The sequence below is a fragment of the Pongo pygmaeus genome, chromosome 9 (assembly GCF_028885625.2).
Source record: "Pongo pygmaeus isolate AG05252 chromosome 9, NHGRI_mPonPyg2-v2.0_pri, whole genome shotgun sequence".
Lineage (NCBI taxonomy): Eukaryota > Metazoa > Chordata > Mammalia > Primates > Hominidae > Pongo > Pongo pygmaeus.
Genome location: NC_072382.2, coordinates 76,587,805 through 76,607,108, shown reverse-complemented (window position 1 = coordinate 76,607,108; position 19,304 = coordinate 76,587,805). Strand labels below are relative to the sequence as shown.

The window sequence follows — 19,304 nt, the reverse complement described above, 5'->3', positions numbered from 1 at the left end:
GTTGAGGCTGCAGTGAGCTATGATTGCACCACTGCACTCTAGCCTGGGCAATAGAGTGAGACCCTGTCTCAAAAAGCATCATTAAAAATTCATAAGAAAATAATGTATAGGTACATTTTATTTTGTTTTATGTTCTTCTCTAATCTGAGATTCTCTGTCTTTTAACAGGAAAGTTCTGATCATTTACATTTACCCCATCACTCATATATTTGGAAATATTTCTAACATCCTATTATGGATTTGCTATTTGCCCTGTTTTCTCTGTACTTATTTCTGGCCTTAATAAAGTTTTCTATAGTCCCTTTTCTTTCTTTCTTTAAATGTGAATTTTTAGGTTCATAAACTTTTTAGGTTAATACGTGATATGGCTTGGCTCTGTGTCCGCACCCAAATCTCATGTTGAATTGTAATTCTCAGTGTTGGGGGAGGGACCTGGTGGAAGGTGATTGGATCATGGGGGTGGATTTCCCATTGCTGTTCTCATGATAGTGAGTGAGTTCTCATGAGATCTGGTTGTTTAAAAGTGTGTGGCACTTACCCCTTCTCTCTCCTCCTCCTACTTTGGCCATATGAGGAAGGTACCTTGCTTCCCCTTTGCCTTCTGCCATGATTGTAAGTTTCCTGAGGCCCCCCAGGTATGCATAACTGTGAGTCAATTAAATCTCTTTTTTTCATAAATTACCCAGTCTCAGGTAGTTCTTTATAGCAGTCCAAGAACAGACTAATACAATAAGTTAAGATTTCTACTCTCCTCACAAACAAATAAGGACTTTAGAATATTTTAACTCCTTCCTTCGTATCTTCACATCATAGTATTTCCCAGTATTTTGGTACTCTACTGCTTTTATATACCTCAAATTTGTTCAGGCATGGCCAGATCCACATGCTCAAATGACTAAAATACTAAGAGAACTCCAAACAGTGGTTCAAACAAGAGAGAACTATATTTCTTTCTCGCATGCAGTCTAGCAGTAAGCAGGTAGCCCAAGGCTGCTAGGCTGCTCTGCTCCATGGGATCATCCAAGACAGGTTTCTTCTGTGTTGTTCCTCTCCCCTTCCTTCCCCAAGGTTGAATCTTGGCACTGGAATGTTCTTAACCACAACACCAAAACCTTCAGAGCTGTCTTAACTACCCAAATGATAACTCACCTCTACCATGTCCACATCCTACCCAATGGGGAGAAAGACAAAGTTGAACACAAGCAACTTCTTTTAAGGAAGTGACGTGGAAGTGCAGATGGTTGTTCTTTGCTGCAAGGATGGTTGGGAAATGTGGTTTCTGGTTGGGTGGCCCAGTGCCCAACTAAAACTTGGGGGCTTTTGTTACTATAGGGAAGAAGAGAAGAATGGGCTCTGGGGTGTAGATATCATCAGAATCCTGTGCCCCCTTCTGATTTTCTCCATGTTTGCTTCAACCTTAGGAAGCCTCCCCACCAGTAATGGCAAAGATGACCACTAACAATAGCTTCATAGTCTTCCATTTTAGTAATTCTAGAAAAAAAAAAAAAAAAGGAGAGTGGGTCTTTAGGATAGTTTCAGCTAAAGTCTGGGGTTTCTTTAACTGGTCTAATGTGGATCACACCCCCATCACTAAACTAGTCACTTTGACCAGGAAGATGCATCCCCCTGGCAAACAGGTGTGAGTCACATGGTCACCCCTGGAAGGTAGGTGGGGCAGGATTACCCCCACCTGAACCACACGGCCTGAAAGTAGAAGAGTGGCACTCAAAAGTCAAATGATGAGGTGCTGTGACCACCCAAATGATTGCTAAATAAGCCACATAACAGATGACCATTAGACTTGTCTGTCCCACAGGGTCATTGGATGGTCCAGGGAGGTTGAATGCATTTTTCAAATCCAAGTAAATAAATGTGGAAGGTGATGTTAATGATAAAATTTTCCTTACACTTCTCATGCTGGGAGAACTCCTTCTCATCTCTTACTACTCATTCATTCAGCACCAGTGTTAACCTCTGTTATGTTGACCATACTCTTTGATAATTATTTACTTACGTGTCTGTCTCTCAGTTCTCCAATAACACATTCCTTCAAGTGAGGGCTCCTCCAGAGCTATAATCCATATGTGTCCTATAGTCCTCAAGGCACAAAGTGGGCATCAGGAGACTAGACTTGTTAAATGAAAGAAGGATAAACTATCAGTGATTCTCAGAATAGACATCCTCCCTCCAATTTTTAGCCTTTTTAAAACCTTTGGAAATCATTATTGGAAATGCATCAGCCAAATCCCAGGGAGTTCTGCAGGGGTGAGGGGAGGAAATGTGTGACCAGATTATGTTCTTTATACAAATATATCTCCTAACAACTGGAAAACAGCACCAGGCATTATTTTATTTATGGAACTCAAATCAAATCACCAAGAGGCAAAGACCTAAGTAGGAGGAAGTTCAGCAGATAATTGACTAATCAGAGCTGCCTTCTCATCCTATTTGATTCTAGGGTTAAAGAAAATCTGTGTTGTGCAATCCATTTATAATCTAAACACATATATGACTTTCTCCCCCTGAAACACCAATGCTCCCAGCTTAACTGATACTGAAAACTCTGCCTATATTGGAGGGGAAAAGAGCTGAAGTCCAGTGGATGTAGCTAGTGGAGGAGTGCAGGAGACATAAATGGAGAGATAGCAAAGACACAACAAAAGTTACTTGGAGGAACAAGAGATCTCCTGGAGAAGGTGTCCAAGTGGCTTCTTAGGATACTCCACTTATGGGTCTTCTGGGTAGGCCTTTTGGATACTAATAGCTACCATTTATTGAGCCATTGCCATATGCCAGACGTTGTGGTAAGCATTTTTAGTGCATTATCTCATTTTAATTCTCAGAACAACCTTGCAAGCTCAGTATTGGTACCCCCATTCATAGATGAAACTGAAGGTCAGAAGATTGCAGTGATTTGCTCATTGCCACACAGTTAAGAGCTACAAAAGCCAGGATTTGAATCTCTGCAGATTAGATTTGACTCAAAGCTTCTGCCCTGGGTCCTTAACTATCCTCACAAAACCACTTTGTTTTTTTCTTTTTGAGATGGAATTTTGCCCTTGTCACCCAGGCTGGAGTGCAATGGCACTATCTCGGCTCACTGCAACCACCACCTCCTAGGTTCAAGAGATTCTCCTGCCTCAGCCTCCTGAGTAGCTGGGATTACAGGCATGCACCACCACGCCCAGCTAATTTTTGTATTTTTAGTAGAGACAGGGTTTCACCATGTTGGCCAGGGTGGTCTTGAACTCCCAACCTCAGGTGATCCACTGGCCTCAGCTTCCCAAAGGGCTGGGATTACAAGTGTGAGCCACGACGCCCGGCCCACAAAACCATTTTTGAGGCAGCTAGTATTTCCTCCATTCTACAGATGAGGAGACTGAAACCCAGGGATGACTCAACTTGCCCAAGTGACACAGAGAGTAGCAAAGCCAAACCAGGTCTTTCGGACTCCAAAATCTCTTCTGCTTTGAAGATAGAAGAAGAGCAACGGCGAGGAGTGAGAACGTGCCAGAAGGCCCCTGCAGGCCAGGCACTGCCCTTTCCTAGGTCACAGCTCCTACCTACCCCCAACCTCCACAATTAAGTCACTTTCCAGAATTTTCTTTTCTCTACCTCTGCCCCAGTGTGGCACCTGAACTGAACAGGGACTGGGTGGTTCTTGGGGGAGTCTAAAACATACCTTCGCAAAGATTCCCTAGGAAAGGAACATCTAGGGCACCACCAGCCCTGATGCTCCCATTCCCACACATCTGAGCAAGGCCTGTGCGTAAGACTGGCAAGTGCTTGAACCAGGAGGCAACCAAACTGGGCTCAAACACAGCCCGCCGGTTTTGACCAATACCAGCAGCTCCCCTTTTCAAAGCATCTATTCTGGGACAGACATTTCACTAGGAGTTTCCTCCATGTTTTAAAATTTAATAGCCACCCCCCCCCCCCATGATTGGCCCTATTTTACAAAAGAGGAGCCTCCGACTCTTGGGGATGAAGCGACAAGCACAAGGACAGAAAGTCCTCAGGAGCTTGGGACTTGAACCCACTACGGCCCCAGATTCTGCTGTTGCCCGGGAGTAGAGGAGGGAGGAGCTGCCAGGGCGGAGGGAGGTGGCGAGAGAAGGCAAGCTCCCAGCAGCGCGAGCTGACGATAGCAGGTGTTTTTGTTTTGTTTTGTTTTGTTCTGCAGCACTCTTTCAGTCAGCATCGTTCCTGGATTTTTTTCTCCCTGCTGAGCGGCATAAAAGGGTGGGGCCGCTTCCCTGCAGCAGAGGCAGAGGCGGCGGCGGCAGCGGCTGCAGCATCATTCGCGGGCAGCGGCGGAGACCGAGAGCTGCAGAAAAGGGTGGGGTCGCCTCCCAGGAGAAGAGGCGGTGGCGGCGGCGGCTGCGGCATCCTCGCGGGCAGCGGCGGAGGCAGCAATGCTCAGTCTCCGCTGGAGGTGATGGCCTCCCAGCCCTGCTAGGTGGCCGGCTGCACTAGGACGCCGGCAGGAAGGAGACTCGAGCCCGGTCCGCGGACCCTGCGGCCACACCGCCCGGCCCCTCCTCTGCGCCATGGCTTAAGCCTGTAGCCACCTCTCCTCACGTCGCCTCGCTCGACCGAGGTCTGTGCGCCGCCGCAGCCGCAGGGAGGGGCGCGTCCCAGACACCCTCGCCGGGGACTCGGGAACGCCGTGCCTCTCACCCTTCGGCGCCCGCAGCAGACTGCGCTCCCAAAGGCGTTTGCGACCGGTAATCGAGGGACTCTACAGACTCTCTTAGGATAGCTCTCCCCGGGTGCTCGCTGAGGGAGGAGGGCGAACTAGCTCCGGCTGATCGAGGGTAGAAAACGGTGGGAACCACATTGGCCGGTCAGGATCGGAGGCTGAAGGAAGATTAGAGACTTGCTTTAGAACCACAAGAAGAAAGAGGAGGCCGGCTTTTCAGCTAGCATCATGGCGTGGCCGTGCATCACGAGGGCCTGCTGCATCGCCCGCTTCTGGAACCAGTTGGACAAAGCGGACATCGCTGTGCCGCTGGTTTTCACCAAGTACTCGGAGGCCACCGAGCACCCGGGCGCCCCGCCGCAGCCACCGCCGCCGCCGCAGCAGCAGCAGCAGGCGCAGCCGGCGCTCGCGCCCCCCTCAGCGCGCGCGGTTGCCATAGAGACGCAGCCAGCCCAGGGCGAGTTGGATGCAGTTGCCCGGGCAACGGGGCCAGCGCCTGGGCCTAGCGGCGAGCGCGAGCCGGCGGCGGGCCCCGGCCGGAGCGGGCCGGGCCCGGGCCTGGGCTCCGGTTCCACCTCCGGCCCCGCGGACTCGGTGATGCGGCAGGACTACCGCGCCTGGAAGGTGCAGCGGCCCGAGCCCAGCTGCCGGCCGCGCAGCGAATACCAGCCCTCCGACGCGCCCTTCGAGCGCGAGACCCAGTACCAGAAGGACTTCCGCGCCTGGCCGCTGCCGCGCCGCGGAGACCACCCGTGGATCCCCAAGCCAGTGCAGATCTCTGCGGCCTCCCAGGCGTCGGCGCCCATCCTCGGGGCGCCCAAGCGCCGGCCGCAGAGCCAGGAGCGCTGGCCAGTGCAGGCCGCCGCTGAGGCCCGGGAGCAGGAGGCGGCCCCCGGCGGAGTGGGTGGCCTGGCGGCCGGAAAGGCGTCCGGGGCGGACGAGCGCGACACGCGCAGGAAGGCCGGGCCTGCCTGGATGGTGCGCCGCGCCGAGGGCCTGGGGCACGAGGAGACGCCGCTGCCCGCGGCCCAGGCCCAGGTCCAGGCCACCGGCCCCGAGGCTGGCAGGGGGCGCGCCGCGGCGGACGCCCTCAACCGGCAAATCCGCGAGGAGGTGGCGAGTGCAGTGAGCAGCTCCTACAGGTGAGACGCGGCCGCTGCTAGCGCGGGGGAGTCACCACACAGACCCTCCCCGCGGGCTGCCCGGGGCCCAGGACCCTCAGCGCAGGCCTAGCGTGCAGCCTCCCTCCAGTCCCAGGCCACACCCTCTCCCCAGCCGCCTCCCAGGCCACCTCCCGCCGAAGCCTTCTCTTCTGCCCTGTCCTATGCGCAAGCTGTTAGTATTTTCCATCTCAGCCTGCCTGGCTCTTTCACTTTACCGCTGTAGCCCTTTTCTCCATCCCTCCCACCTCAGATCCCTGCCTGCCCACAGAGACCCTTTGCAATGTCAGCAGAGGCTGTGCTTCCGTCCTGTCCCCACCCAGCTCACCTGCTGCGTTAGCCTGGATGTTGCCCTTTGCAGGGTCCCCATTCTTCCAGAAGAAGAATTCTTTCCCAGTGGCCTCTCGCCCTCCTCCCTAGCCCAGTTCCCTTGGCCCTTCATTCTTTCCTCCCTCTCTCAGTCTCTGGGCAACACCCAAGCACCATACCTTTTTCTAGATTACCCACAGGATCTTTACAAATCACCCCCCACCTTCCACCGCTGGAACTTTGAAGTCATTGTCCTTCTACCTCTCCCTAGCTGTGACATATTGGGCAAGTTTCCTAACCTTTCTGGGCCTCAGGTTCTTATCCATAAGATGTAATTGGTAATAGACATCTCTTAGGATTGTTCACACTTTCATTGATTTAATATTAAACATTTTATTTTTATTTAATATTAAATATTCAACATATTTTTGAGTGCCTACTATATGCCAGCAGTGTGCTGGACATTGTGAGGATTAAATGAGACAATCAGGAGAACAGCTCGTGCCTAGCACATAGTGGTAATTAGCACATCTTGGTTCCATTCCTACATTCCACATGATGCCTTATGATCCTACTTCCTGGATGCCTCCAGCCTTCTCTGCTATTGAGGCATCTTCTTTCTCTCTCCTTTCCCTACATGTTCTCCAGATGTCTCTCATTCTCTTGCCACCAAAAACCCCTTTCTCCAGCACACTCAATTCCTTGCAAATGAATGCTTTCAAGCATGAAAGTCTCTGTCTCTTTCCTTCTAGAATTTTCGCTCTGCTGCAGCTTCAGCCATTCCAGTCTGCTTTCTTGCCCTTCATCCATCCAGTATATACTTCTGAAGTCTTAGCTTTCAATTCTCCCCTTATGTTTCAACCAACATCAATTAGCTAACAGAACACAGTTGACTCTGGACATGCAACATTGCATTTGGGGTCTCTCAGGGAAGATGTGTATGAATAGTAATTGAGCTAGAGGTGTTCAAAATGCAGCTTATGGGGTCCTTTATCAATGCCACAGCTTTCTGCTGCCTCCTTCCTGCAAGAGGGCGTGGGAGGCGGGAAGGACTAGAGAGTTAGTCCTTTGCCAAGACTCTGTATGTAGCCTCATGTTAGACTAATGTCCTTCTCCAGTGAACATTACCAATACTCTCTCATAGGCTGAGGAAAGAATAGCATATCCAGACATCCTTCATGTTAAGAGAAAATCTGTCCCCCAACTCCTACCCCTGCATTTCTCATCTTCCTGAATTCCACCTCCCACTTGGCATCTCTCTCTTGGTTTATTGCTATCACAACAACCACACTGGGAACCCAGGAGTACAGCACTTCCTTTGAGCTCTTGGTCAAACAAGGACATAAATCCTTTTCCTTGAATAGCCATGACATGATAGAATGTTCACTATGTTTTTATGCCACTACCAAGTGGGGAGCAAAAGAAAAGAGGGGAAACAAACAAGCAAGAGACATAAAAAACAAAGGCAGGATGTAGTTTTCTAGTTCTGCTATGGCTTGCTTGCTTCAAGACCCTACTTCATTTCTTGATCTTCCTACCCTGAGAAGCCCACGTCTGGCCCAACATCATAGATTACTGGCCTGGCCTCTTCATCTTCGCACTCTCATTCTAGCACCCTGTGGCAGGTGGAACCTTACTACCCACTAGCAGGAGCTGTCTCTTCTCACCACCACACAGTCAATGCCAATCAAGAGAGATTCCAGATTCTTAAGCCTCCTTGGGTGATCCTGCTCAGTTTATGATTTCAAGTTGGCAGGACTTGCTTTGTTTATGGATGAGTGGCCTGTCAGTCAAGGAATGACCACACCCTTTGGATATAACGCACTCCAGATTTGGGGTTGTACCTTGTTCCATATAGCCTTTTTCCTCAAAACAACAGTTTAACTGTGCAGTAAGCATGTCGTGCTTCACATGCCATGCTTCACATTACACACATACTGGAAATGACTGGATTTGGGGGGGAAGGCTATGCCCTCGGAGCTGGTGAGAATGATTATTTTTAGCACCTATCAATTCTATCAACCTGTCAAAAAAATCTTTGAACACCTCAAAAAACTTTTTAAATTTAGGTCTTTCGTAAAATTTAATTATACCTATGGCTTTGGGGCCAGGAGTACTATTTTGCTATATAATCAAAAGGGTTTGAAATATTAAGGGAATGATTATTGCTAAGAAACATCAATTTCTTTAATGAACAATTTAAGTGCGTGACAAATTTGATGTGAAATTTAACGGGGGTTTTTTTTTGTTCCAGAATAAAAATTAACAAATAATTGAGAAATTCACTTTGATTGAAAGTAGATATAAAGAAATAAGCTATTCAATACATTAAATACACTGTAAAGAAAAAATGTTTGGCAATTATAAGCTTATCTAGAACATTGATTTTCCTTCCCTATTGTCTCACATTCTTTTCCTTGCTATGATTCTAGGATATCTTCTGAATTTAAGTAAGTACCATGTCCACTGACATAAGATGGGCCTTATGTCGCCTTAGAAGGCTTAGAAGCCAAGCTGTGCTCCACTTCAATGATAATTTGATTTACAAACCCTTTTCTTCTGCCATTCTACATAAATTATGGTGTGTTTACACCACGGTGACTGGTTCATCTCATGGACTTTACAAATGACACCTGCCACATGACATCAATGTGAACAGTCTGCTTAAACAGAAAGGGACACACAGTCCATCATGTAAAATAGACATTCAAAATTCAGAATCATATACATGCTCATTGTTTTACTTTACAATTTACAGTCATAAATAACATTAGATACCCTTTGACATTATGGTTTTGAGAAACCTTCCCTATTCAATAGCTCGTCTAATTCCCAATCCATTCATATCAGCCTGAGATTTTTGCATTCAAGTAGTATCCAAGATAGCTTTAGGATTATTCACAAACATGAGTTTGATTAATTTTTAATACATTGATTTTACATAGATGATATTATAAAACTGAGACGCATGTCTTTATTACTATTTTTAATGTTAAGGATGGATTTCACTGGGAAGCCATTTGTGACTTTAGACCTGACGTTCTCAATTAGAAAATAGATGAGTCATAAGGAGGGGATTAAAATTCCTCTCCCAGTCAACCCCATTGCCCTGGCCATCAGATAATAGGGGCAGATAGGGTAGCAGCTGCTCCCTATAGAAATGCTAATGAAAAACTTTTCCTGGAAGAAACCAGCTGAGGCACCAGGAGGTAGAATTAATAAACCAGGGTGAAATACTTGAAAAATAAGAGCAGTAACAAGGAAGTTAGAAAGAAAAGGAACCTTTAATGTCTGCCCTCCAGCCTTGCATGAAGGTTACAGGAAGACCCATCTGACTTAGTTTATGCTGTGCAGAACTGCCCCATTCCCTAACTGCCCATTTCCCTAATTTCCTTTTGGGGCAATCCCAGCAATGCCTCGAGGCCAATCTTGGATACTGAGTCTACAGCGATGCCTTCCTAGAGCCAGCCATTCAGAATCAATTGTTCTTCTATTCCCTTTTTACTTTCTGAACCCTTATCATTGTCTGCTTGATTGTAAAATACTCTTGTCCATATCTGTCTCCCCCACCAGGTCATGAACACCTGAAGAGAAGGCTGTATTTTGTTCACTCTGTACCTCTCACAGCCTAGGTGCCATATAGATTTGTTGAATCTAATGGAATTTTTAGGGCTTGTTGAAAATTTTATTTATCTGCATATTGATAGAGTCAATTTCATTTAGTTGAATTTTTTTCAGAAAATGATCACCAAGCCCCTGCCATGTACCAGACAAGGAGCTGGGAATACCAAATAAATGAGTCATAATTTTAATGTAAGAAAATTGTGTCTTCCTCAATCAAGTTAAAATCCAAATCCTGGTCAAGCACGGTAGCTCACGCCTGTAATCCCAGCACATCGGGAGGCCAAGGCGGGCAGATCACGAGGTCAGGAGTTTGAGACAAGCCTGACCAACATGGTGAAATCCCATCTCTAAAAATACAAAAAATTGTACTAAAAATACAAAAAATTAGCCGGGCGTGGTGGAGTGCGCCTGTAATCCCAGCTACTCAGGAGGCTGAGGCAGGAGAATCGCTTGAACTTGGGAGGCAGAGATTGCAGTGAGCCAAGATCGTGCCACTGTCCTCCAGCCTGGGCGACAGAGTGAGAGTCCGTCTCAAAAAAAAAAAAAAGTACAGATCCTACCAGGTTAGCACTAGAGGTAAATGTTCAAACGGAGAAGGGCAGCAAACTTTACAGACCTGACTCTACATGGACCTTCACCTAGGGCAGCAGTCCTCAACCTTGGCTATACATTGGAATCAGTGGAGAACTTTCAAAAGACTGATGCATAGGTGCCTTGCCTAGAAAATCTGATTTCATTGGTCTGGGGTGTAGCCTGGGCAACCAAGTTTTTAAAAACTATTTCAAGTGGGCCGGGCCCGGTGGCTCACTCCTGTAATCCCAGCACTTTGGGAGGCTGAGACCGCAGATCACGAGGTCAGGAGATCGAGACCATCCTGGCTAACATGTGAAACCCCGTCTCTACTAAAAATACAAAAAATGAGCTGGGCGTGGTGGCGGGCGCCTGTAGTCCCAGCTACTCGGGAGGCTGAGGCAGGAGAATAGCGTAAACCCAGGAGGCGGAGCTTGCAGTGAGCCGAGATCGCGCCACTGCACTCCAGCCTGGGCGACAGAGCGAGACTCCATCTCAAAAAAAAAAAAAAAAAAAAGCACTATTTCAAGTGATTCTAATGTGCAACTCATGTTATGATCTACTTTTATAAGACATGCTTCTCAAAATTTAGTACACAAAAGAATCACCTGGAGAGCTTTCTGAAATGCAGATTCCTGGGCCACATCCTCATACATTCTAATTCAATGGGCTTAAAATGGAGCCTAAGTATCTAATTTTTAGCAAGCACTCTAGATAATTTTAATGCAGATGAATGCAAGCTTTACTTGGGAAAAAATTACTTGGTGAGATTTGCTATCTTTAAGCTATTGAGTTTTCCCACATGCAAACATGGCAAAGGTTGCCATTTATTTAAGTCTTTTATGTTCTTCACTTATATTTTGTAATTTTCTCCACAAAATCACATACACATATATACTCATATATATACACATATATACAGTTTTAAAGTTTTATTTCTGTATTTAAATTGTTAATAATCTAACTAAATTTTATCTTCATGAATGGAGTGAGGTAAGTATTGAATTTTTCTCTATATGGAAAGTCATTTATCCTTACACTGTTTTCTAAAGCTTTACTTTTACCCACTAACTTATGATATCTCCTCTATCACATAAGGGTCACATATCGTTATATATTATATCTGGGTTCTCTGTTCTATTCCATCAGTCTGAGCTAATACTACATTATCTTATTTTATTTTATTCTGAGCTGGCTTTTAATTATTGTTCCTATTGTGAAGAGTTTATTACCTTTTCTAATTTATTATTGCCCATATGCATTAATTTTTGTATGTTAATCTTGTATTCAGGAACCTTATCACACTTTCTAATTAGTTTTGTTTGTAGACTCTCCTGGATTGTCTGTGGAGATAATGTATGTTTTTAGCAAATAAAATTTATTATCTTCCTTTCCAAGATTTATATATCTTGTTTTTTTGTGTGTGTGTTGCTCTGTTGGTTAGGACATCTGGTATGGTTTCAAATAGTAGGTGATAACAAACATCCTTGCCTTGGGATGTGGGAAAGTTTCTAAAGTTTTATCATTCAGTATGAGGTTTGCTTTATGTTTTTATAAGATAAGGTTAAGAAATTTCTATTTATCTTAGTTTGCTAGGGGTTTCTAAAAATTAGGTTGGCTGTTGAATCTTATTGAATGCTTTTTCTCTTATTGAAGGCTCAGCATCAGCTGAGATGATCTGTGATTTTTCTTTTTTAGTCTGTTAATAGATTTTTTTTCTCATATTGAACCATCTTTGCATTTCTGGGATAAATCTTGCTTAGATAAAAATATATTTTATTATGCTGAATTTGGTTTGCTATTTTTTATCTGAAATGCTTGCGTATATATTCATAAATAAGATTGGCCTATAATTTTTCCTTTTTTATATTAGTCTTATGTACTGTTGGAATCAAGGTTATACCTATAAAATTAAATGGGTAGATTCCCCTCCTTTTTAGTTATTTGAAAAAGTTTATATAAGAAGGGCTCCTCCTCAAATATCTGATAAAATTCTCCTTTAAAACTTGCTGGACCTGTTGTCTTTTTCATGGATTTTTTTTTTAACTGTCAATTTGATGTCTTTACTACTGATTCACTTATTCAGGTGTTATATTTCTTCTTGAGCCAATGTTGATAATTTATTTTTTTTCTGGAAAAATGTACATTTCTTCTAATTTTATAATTTATTGACATAAAATTGATCATAGCATTATCTTGTGGATTTAAAAATAATCTCTACTTACCTGTAGTTATGTCTCCTTTTTCATACCTAATGTTTATTTGTACCTTCTCGCTTTTTTTTTTTTAGGATTAGTCTTGCTCAGATTTGTTTTGTTTTTTAGTCTTTCCGAAGAATAAATTGTTTATTTTGTTGAGCATCTCTTTTTTCAGTAAATTTTACTCTTATTTTTACTATTCGCTTTCTTTTTGTGCTCTGAGAGGTAGGCATAGGTCAGTTTATCAACAGCCTTGTATTCCTGGCTAAGAAATTTGGATTTGCTTCTATAGACAATAATGAGTCACTGAAAAAATCTAAGCAGAGGGACAACGTAGTTTGATTCAAATTTTATAAAGTTCCCACTGGCTGGCTGACCTGGGGAGTTTAGAGAAGGGAAGGCCAATAAGGAGGCTATTGAGATAATTTGGAGAAAATGACAAAGTCTTAACCATGGCTGTGAGATTGGAGATTTATAACATAATACGGGTACAAAACAACAGATCTAAATGACCAATTGAGATGCAAAGAAGAGGATATGGCCCAGGATGACCCTTGTGTTTCTGGTTTTGGTAACTGGTAGTGATGCTAGTCGCTGGAACAGGGAATATAGAGGGGGAAAAAGTCAGAAGTGAAAGTTGAGGTACTTTTCAATATATAGAATTTGGGTTGTCTATGGGATATCTAACAAGAGGTGTTTGAGGGTCGGTTGAGTAAATGGATCTGAAAGTTTGGGGAGAGGCCTGGGCTGTAAATATAGATTTGGAAACAATCATCTTGTGGATGTTTCACTTCCCATGAAAGTCATAGGAAGAGGCAAAATTACCCTTGGAAAAGGAGTAGAGAAAATTAACCAACAGAAAATGGAGCCATGGGGGATACACATATTTGGAGTACTGACAGCAGAAGGGATATCCATGAAAAAGTTGAAGGAGGAGTCCTGTGAGGAGGGAAGAAAGCCAGGAGAGAAACTTGGCATGGAAACCTCATATGAACTCAGCAGTGTTTTATGTCCCTTTGGACATTTTTACTGAGGCATTTTGTTAGATCATTGGTTAACTTTGTGCAATTAACTCTCAGAAATACAGTGCTGACCAAGACTAATCCACAAAGAAGATAAGATATATACGATTAATTCTTTGTTGCTGTCTTAGGGAAGGATTGTATCTAATGCATATATGAACTTTAAAAAAAAGTCAAGCCAGTGATAGTTCTAAATCAACAATCACTAAGAATCATTCACTGTCCCAAATATAAAACTAAAATAAATCAACAAGTGTTCATTAGGATTAAGGAGCTATCTCTACAATGCTGCTTTGGCTTTACAAATTGTGTCAACTGTATTAATGTAAATAGGTGAGTTTCTCATTCTCTGCTGAATGAAGATAACTTCAACATGGGCCTGAACCAGCAAACTAAAAACTTCTAGTTTCACCATCAGAAATAATAATACTAATAGTAGCTAATTTAGTGCCTAGCATGTGCCTGGCAGAAGGCTAGAAACCTTAGATACATTTTCTCCTTGAAATCTTTGCAGTCACTCTTCAGGAACCATGCTGTTACTTCCCTGTTAGAGCTTATGATCCCCCTTCCTCTATCGCCCAGGCTGGAGTACAGTGGCACCATCTTGGCTCACTGCAACCTCTGCCTCCCGGGTTCACGTGATTCTCCTGCCTCAGCCTCCCGAGTAGCTGGGACTACAGGCACGCACCACCACGCCTGGGTAATTTTTGTATTTTTAGTAGAGACGGGGTTTCACCATGTTGGTCAGGCTGGTCTCGAACTCCTGACCTCGGGTGATCCGCCTGCTTCAGCCTCCCAAAGTGCTGGGATTACAGGCATGAGCCACCACGCTCGGCCCCTTTAGGTTTTAAGACTGTTAAAATCACAGACTTTGTCTACGCTTGTCTTTCTCTACACTCAGCACTTCCTGCATGTCATATTAATATGTACTTTCTTCATTCAGTTTCCATTCAGTAAATGTTTATTTGTATCTACTATGTGAGGTCCTGGACCAAGTCCCTGGATGACAAAGTGGTCCCCGCTCTCAGGAGTCTTATGTTTATTGGACAGAGACAAGTGTGCTGAAAAGTTACAGGTGCCCTGATAAAATGTCTGTGCAGGGCATGGTGGAGCACAGAGAAGAGAGAGGTTAAGTCTGCCTGATTTGAGGGTTGTTGGGAAAATTCAGTAGAGAGGGTGACTAGTAGCCTGAGTCTTGAAAGATGAGTTGGCAGTAAGTGAGAGAATGGATCAATTTGAGTAAAAGTACAAGAAGAGAAATTATAAGCAGTTCTGTGTGGGCAGAACTTGGAAGTATCATTGCATAAGGTTAGAATGGCAAGGGACAGAAGAGGGAGATAGGCTGGGCCTAGCTCCTTTGTCTTATAAGCAACAGGAGAATCAGGATTCAGTTTTAGATTTTAGAAAAGGTAACTTTGACAGCAGTGGGAAGAATGGACTGGAGAGATTAGACTGGGAAAGAAACTACAGTCTAGGTGAGAGATGATGATCTCCAGCAAGAATAGAATTTAAGCAAGTGCTGATAAGAATAAAATTATAGTGGCTGAATGAAAGTAGGCAGAAAGGGAGAGGAAAGAGCCTAGGATGTTTCTAGGGTTCATGTTTTGGCTGTCTGGGGCAGGGCGGGGGAGTGGGGAAATGGTATACACTGAGCTAGATAGCACAGTTTTGGGTAAGTTGAGTTCAGGGTGTCTTTGGAAGGTCTACATGGAGATGTTCAGTACAGAATGAAAATGGAAACTCATACTGCTGCTAAGGGTGTAAATTGGTACAACCACATTGTAAAACTCTTTGGCATTATCTATTCAAGCTAAACATACATTTACCATGACCCAGAAATTCCATTCTTGAGTATCTACCTAACAGAAATGAATGCAGAAGACTTGTATAAGAATGTTTATAGCAGCATTATTAATAGCTAAGAACTAAAACAGCCCAAATGTCCATCAACAGTAGGATACATAAATTGTGGTATATTCATACAGCAGAATATTATATAGCAGGGTATGGAAGGCAGAATAATCCCCCCTGCAAAGATGTCCAAATCCTAATTCTAGGAATTTGTGAATATGTTATCTTACATGGCAAAGGGGATTTTACAGATGTCATTAAGTTATGGGCCTTGAAATGGGGAGTATAGCCTGGATTCACTTGGGTTCAGTGTAGTCACAAGAGTCCTTATAAGTGAAAGAGAAAGACAGAAGTGTCAATATTAGGGTGATGCAGTGTGACCAAGACTTGACTGGCGGTTGTTGGCTTTGAAGATGGAAGGACACGTCCCAAGGAATGTAAGCCGCCTCTAGAAGCTGGCAAAGGCAAAGAAAGTATTCTCCCCTAGAGCTTCCAATGAGACCCATTTTGGACTTCTGAATGACAGAACTGTGAGATGATAAATCTGTGTTGCTTTAAGCCATTCTGTTTGTGGTAATTTGTTGCAGTAGCTATAGGAGATTGATACACAGGGTTTATCAATTATTGGCCAGATAATTCTTTGTTGTGGGCCTGTCCTGTGCATTGTAGGATGTCTAGCCTCATCCCTGGCCTCTATGCACTACACACCAGTAATATTTCCCAGCCCTCCCTACCCTGAGTTGTGGCAATCAAAAGTGTCTCCAAGGGCTGGGCACGGTGGCTCACACCTGTAATCCTAGCACTTTGGGAGGCCAAGGCGGGCGGATCACGAGGTCAGGAAATCGAGACCATCCTGGCTAACACGGTGAAACCCCCGTCTCTACTAAAAATACAAAAAAGTAGCCGGGCATGGTGGTGGGCGCCTGTAGTCCCAGCTACTCAGGAGGCTGAGGCAGGAGAATGGTGTGAACCTGGGAGGTGGAGCTTGCAGTGAACCAAGATCGCGCCGCTGCACTCCAGCCTGGCAACAGAGTGAGACTCCGTCTCAAAAAAAAAAAAAAAAAAAAAAGCATCTCCACACATTGCCAAAAGCTTCCTAGTGGATGACAAAATTGATCCCAGATACAAGTATATTTACTGAATGATTCCATTTATACAAGGTTCAAAAACAGGCAAAAGAATTGATGGTGACAGTTGTTGGAATAATGGTGATCTCTGGGATTTAGGTGGGTAATTGGCTGAGAAGGAGCACAGGAGAACCTTCTGAGGTGTTGGAAATGTTCTATATCTTGATCTGAGTGGTGGTGACATGGGTTTATACACACAAACAATTGAGACTTATGGACTTTATTCTCTGTATGTTATACCTCAACAAAAAATAAGAAACAAAATACAAAAGAACTAAATGGAGATAGAGCTTGAAGCTCAGGAGAAAGGGTAGAACAGAAAAGAAGATCAGGACATCAGCCTGTTGGTGAGAATCAAACCCACAGGTATTAGGGCGGGTAGGGGAGAGAGAGGGTGAGAAGAAAAGAATGCTGAGGTCAACGCCCAGTAAGTATCAACATCTCTGGTATGTGAGGGGGAAGTCAGCAAAGGATGAGCTCTTGGTGTCTGTGCTTGCCTCTCCTGTCCGAAAGAGAGCAGGAGCATAGGCCTCACTGTGGTCTCAACCTCCCACCTCTGGTGCTGCTGGCCTTGTACATTACACACAGGAACTACCCTGTGTTTAATGTGTGCTGTGTATTACATAATACACATCGTTATTATCTTTGCTATCCTTTCCTGATCCTAGCATAGTCCACTGTCAGTGGGTATTTGTTTTCAAACTGAATGAAGAGGCTTTTGCAGGATTAGGCCTGGTGTAACCTCTTTTAGTGGGAAAATTGTGCCCAAGCCTCAAGCCACAAAACCCACTGCAAGTGCATCCCTGAAACAATGCCTTCTCCACTGAGCTGTCCCCTTGTGGTCACTGTCCATGTTGTGCAGGGTCTTCGAAACACTGGCCCACGTTGTGGCATATCCTTGAGTGCATAGTGCATTTTTGCAAGCCTCCTAGCCCTTAAGGATTGTTCCCTATTAAACCATAATAATCAGGCAAAAGGTAGATCAAGCCAGAATACAAAAGAGCAGAATATTAGAAAGAACAGAGACATAATTGAGTTTCAGGCTCATCTGCTGAGTGTTTACTCTGTGCCAACTGCTTTAACTATCTTTTTCTATAGACTTCATAATGACCTTTTAAGGTAAACATCTCTATCTTTAAAGATTCAGAATAGAGTCAGGGAGGTGTGGGGACTGAGGTTATAGAAACAGTCAGTGGCTGAGCTGGCTCAGGAATCTAATTCTCCTCATTTCAGCCACAGCTGTGTCTAGCTTGTGCAGCTCCAGCAGGCCCCTGCCAAGTCCCCTCATGTTCCCCTAGTCCAACATGCCATTCTTGGGAGGGCTGCTGCCAACTTCAACCTTTATGCTGTCTTTCTGGTCCCAACTCTGCTAAGCCCATACCATCTCCCTCCACTAATCTTGTTTCTACAGTGGAGGAGGGGTGGGTGGTCTCACCTCTTCTTTTCCTAAACTCTCAACAGATTCCCTTCTCCTCCAGGGCAAGGCCCAGGCATCTGGGTGTGCAGTCAGTGCCTTCCATTATCTGACCAATCTGATGCTTCCAGCCTTTTTGCCCACTGCTCCCTGCACACACTCGATGCCTTTTCTTGGGTATTCTCAGCCCTGGTTGCACGTTAAAATCATATGGGCCTCAGCAGGTGCTCTGACCAAATCACAGCCTAAACTGGGTCTCACAAGCCCCACATTCAAACTACTGCTGGATTTTGCTCACAGTTTCCCCCCCTGCCCTCCTCCCATCTTCTTTCTAAATCCTTTCTATCCTTCAGGACTTTTAGTCCATTGAGAAAGAGGCTTATACTGTAAAAGCAGGGAATTAGGTTGGATTTATTTGATCCTAATTCCATAATAATAATGCAGTGGGCCTAATATTATTTTTACTCAGAGTTCGATGTAACATCTTAAGAGCATGCCAAGGCTGGGACTATAGGCTATGAAGATTCAAGGTGAAGAGCACATGACCCCTGTTTGCAGGAGATTGCTGTTTTTTGAGGGAGATAATATGGATGAAAGTATTGTATCTGAAAGTACCAGGCAGGCCCTGGTGAGAGTAAAAATTGGGAGCCAGAGTTCTCTAGGGGCACAACAGTGGCTAGTTAACACTATCAGAAGATTGTTGAAAGGAATGGTTGTATGAGTCCTGGGAGGTGCCCTTGTGTCTTGTGAAGAATTTAGTGTCCATCAAAGCTGGGTTTGAATCATGCATCTTAACTTAAAGTCTGTGTGACCTTGGGAAAGTCTCTATTTTTCTCATCAATAAAATGGGGGTAACTACACAGTTGTGACTTCACAGAGTCATGATGAAGATTGGGGGAGATAATGCTTGTACACAGTGCATACTCATCATAGTAAGTGCTGGCTACTTTTATTATTATCACTGAAATAATGAAGTAGAGTAGGTTACCAATGAAAGTTTTTCATTTACTCATTCAGGAAACATTTATTGCATCTCAGATGAATCACTATGCTAGGGTAGAGAGATAAATTACACCTAGCAGCTGTCCTAAAGGAGCTCCTGGTCTAGTGGGAGGAAGGCATATTTTTCGAAAGTATAGTCATAGTGGTAAGTGCAAGAATAGAAATGTGCACAGGATATTGAGGAGATGTAGAAGAAAGGGGGTTTCTGGCCTGAGTCATGAACCACTTCCTGAAGAGGTATACCTGTACAGTGTGTCAAAAGTTTAGGAGTTAGTTCCACTGGGAAGGAAAAAGATTAGGAACTGTAAATTCCTTCCTAGAGTTT

At 44.5% G+C, this 19,304-nt stretch overlaps 1 protein-coding gene across 1 annotated transcript in view; it reads left to right on the top strand.

Annotated features, from left to right (window-relative positions):
- The first annotated feature begins 3,210 nt into the window (after window positions 1–3,210).
- MAP6 (microtubule associated protein 6) overlaps window positions 3,211–19,304 on the top strand; it is an 83,693-nt gene continuing 67,599 nt past the window's right edge. The window contains exon 1 of the mRNA XM_054439860.2: window positions 3,211–5,844. Coding sequence (XP_054295835.2) covers window positions 4,931–5,844 — 914 coding nt within the window. The 5' untranslated portion in view covers window positions 3,211–4,930. The remainder of the gene's footprint in view (window positions 5,845–19,304) is intronic.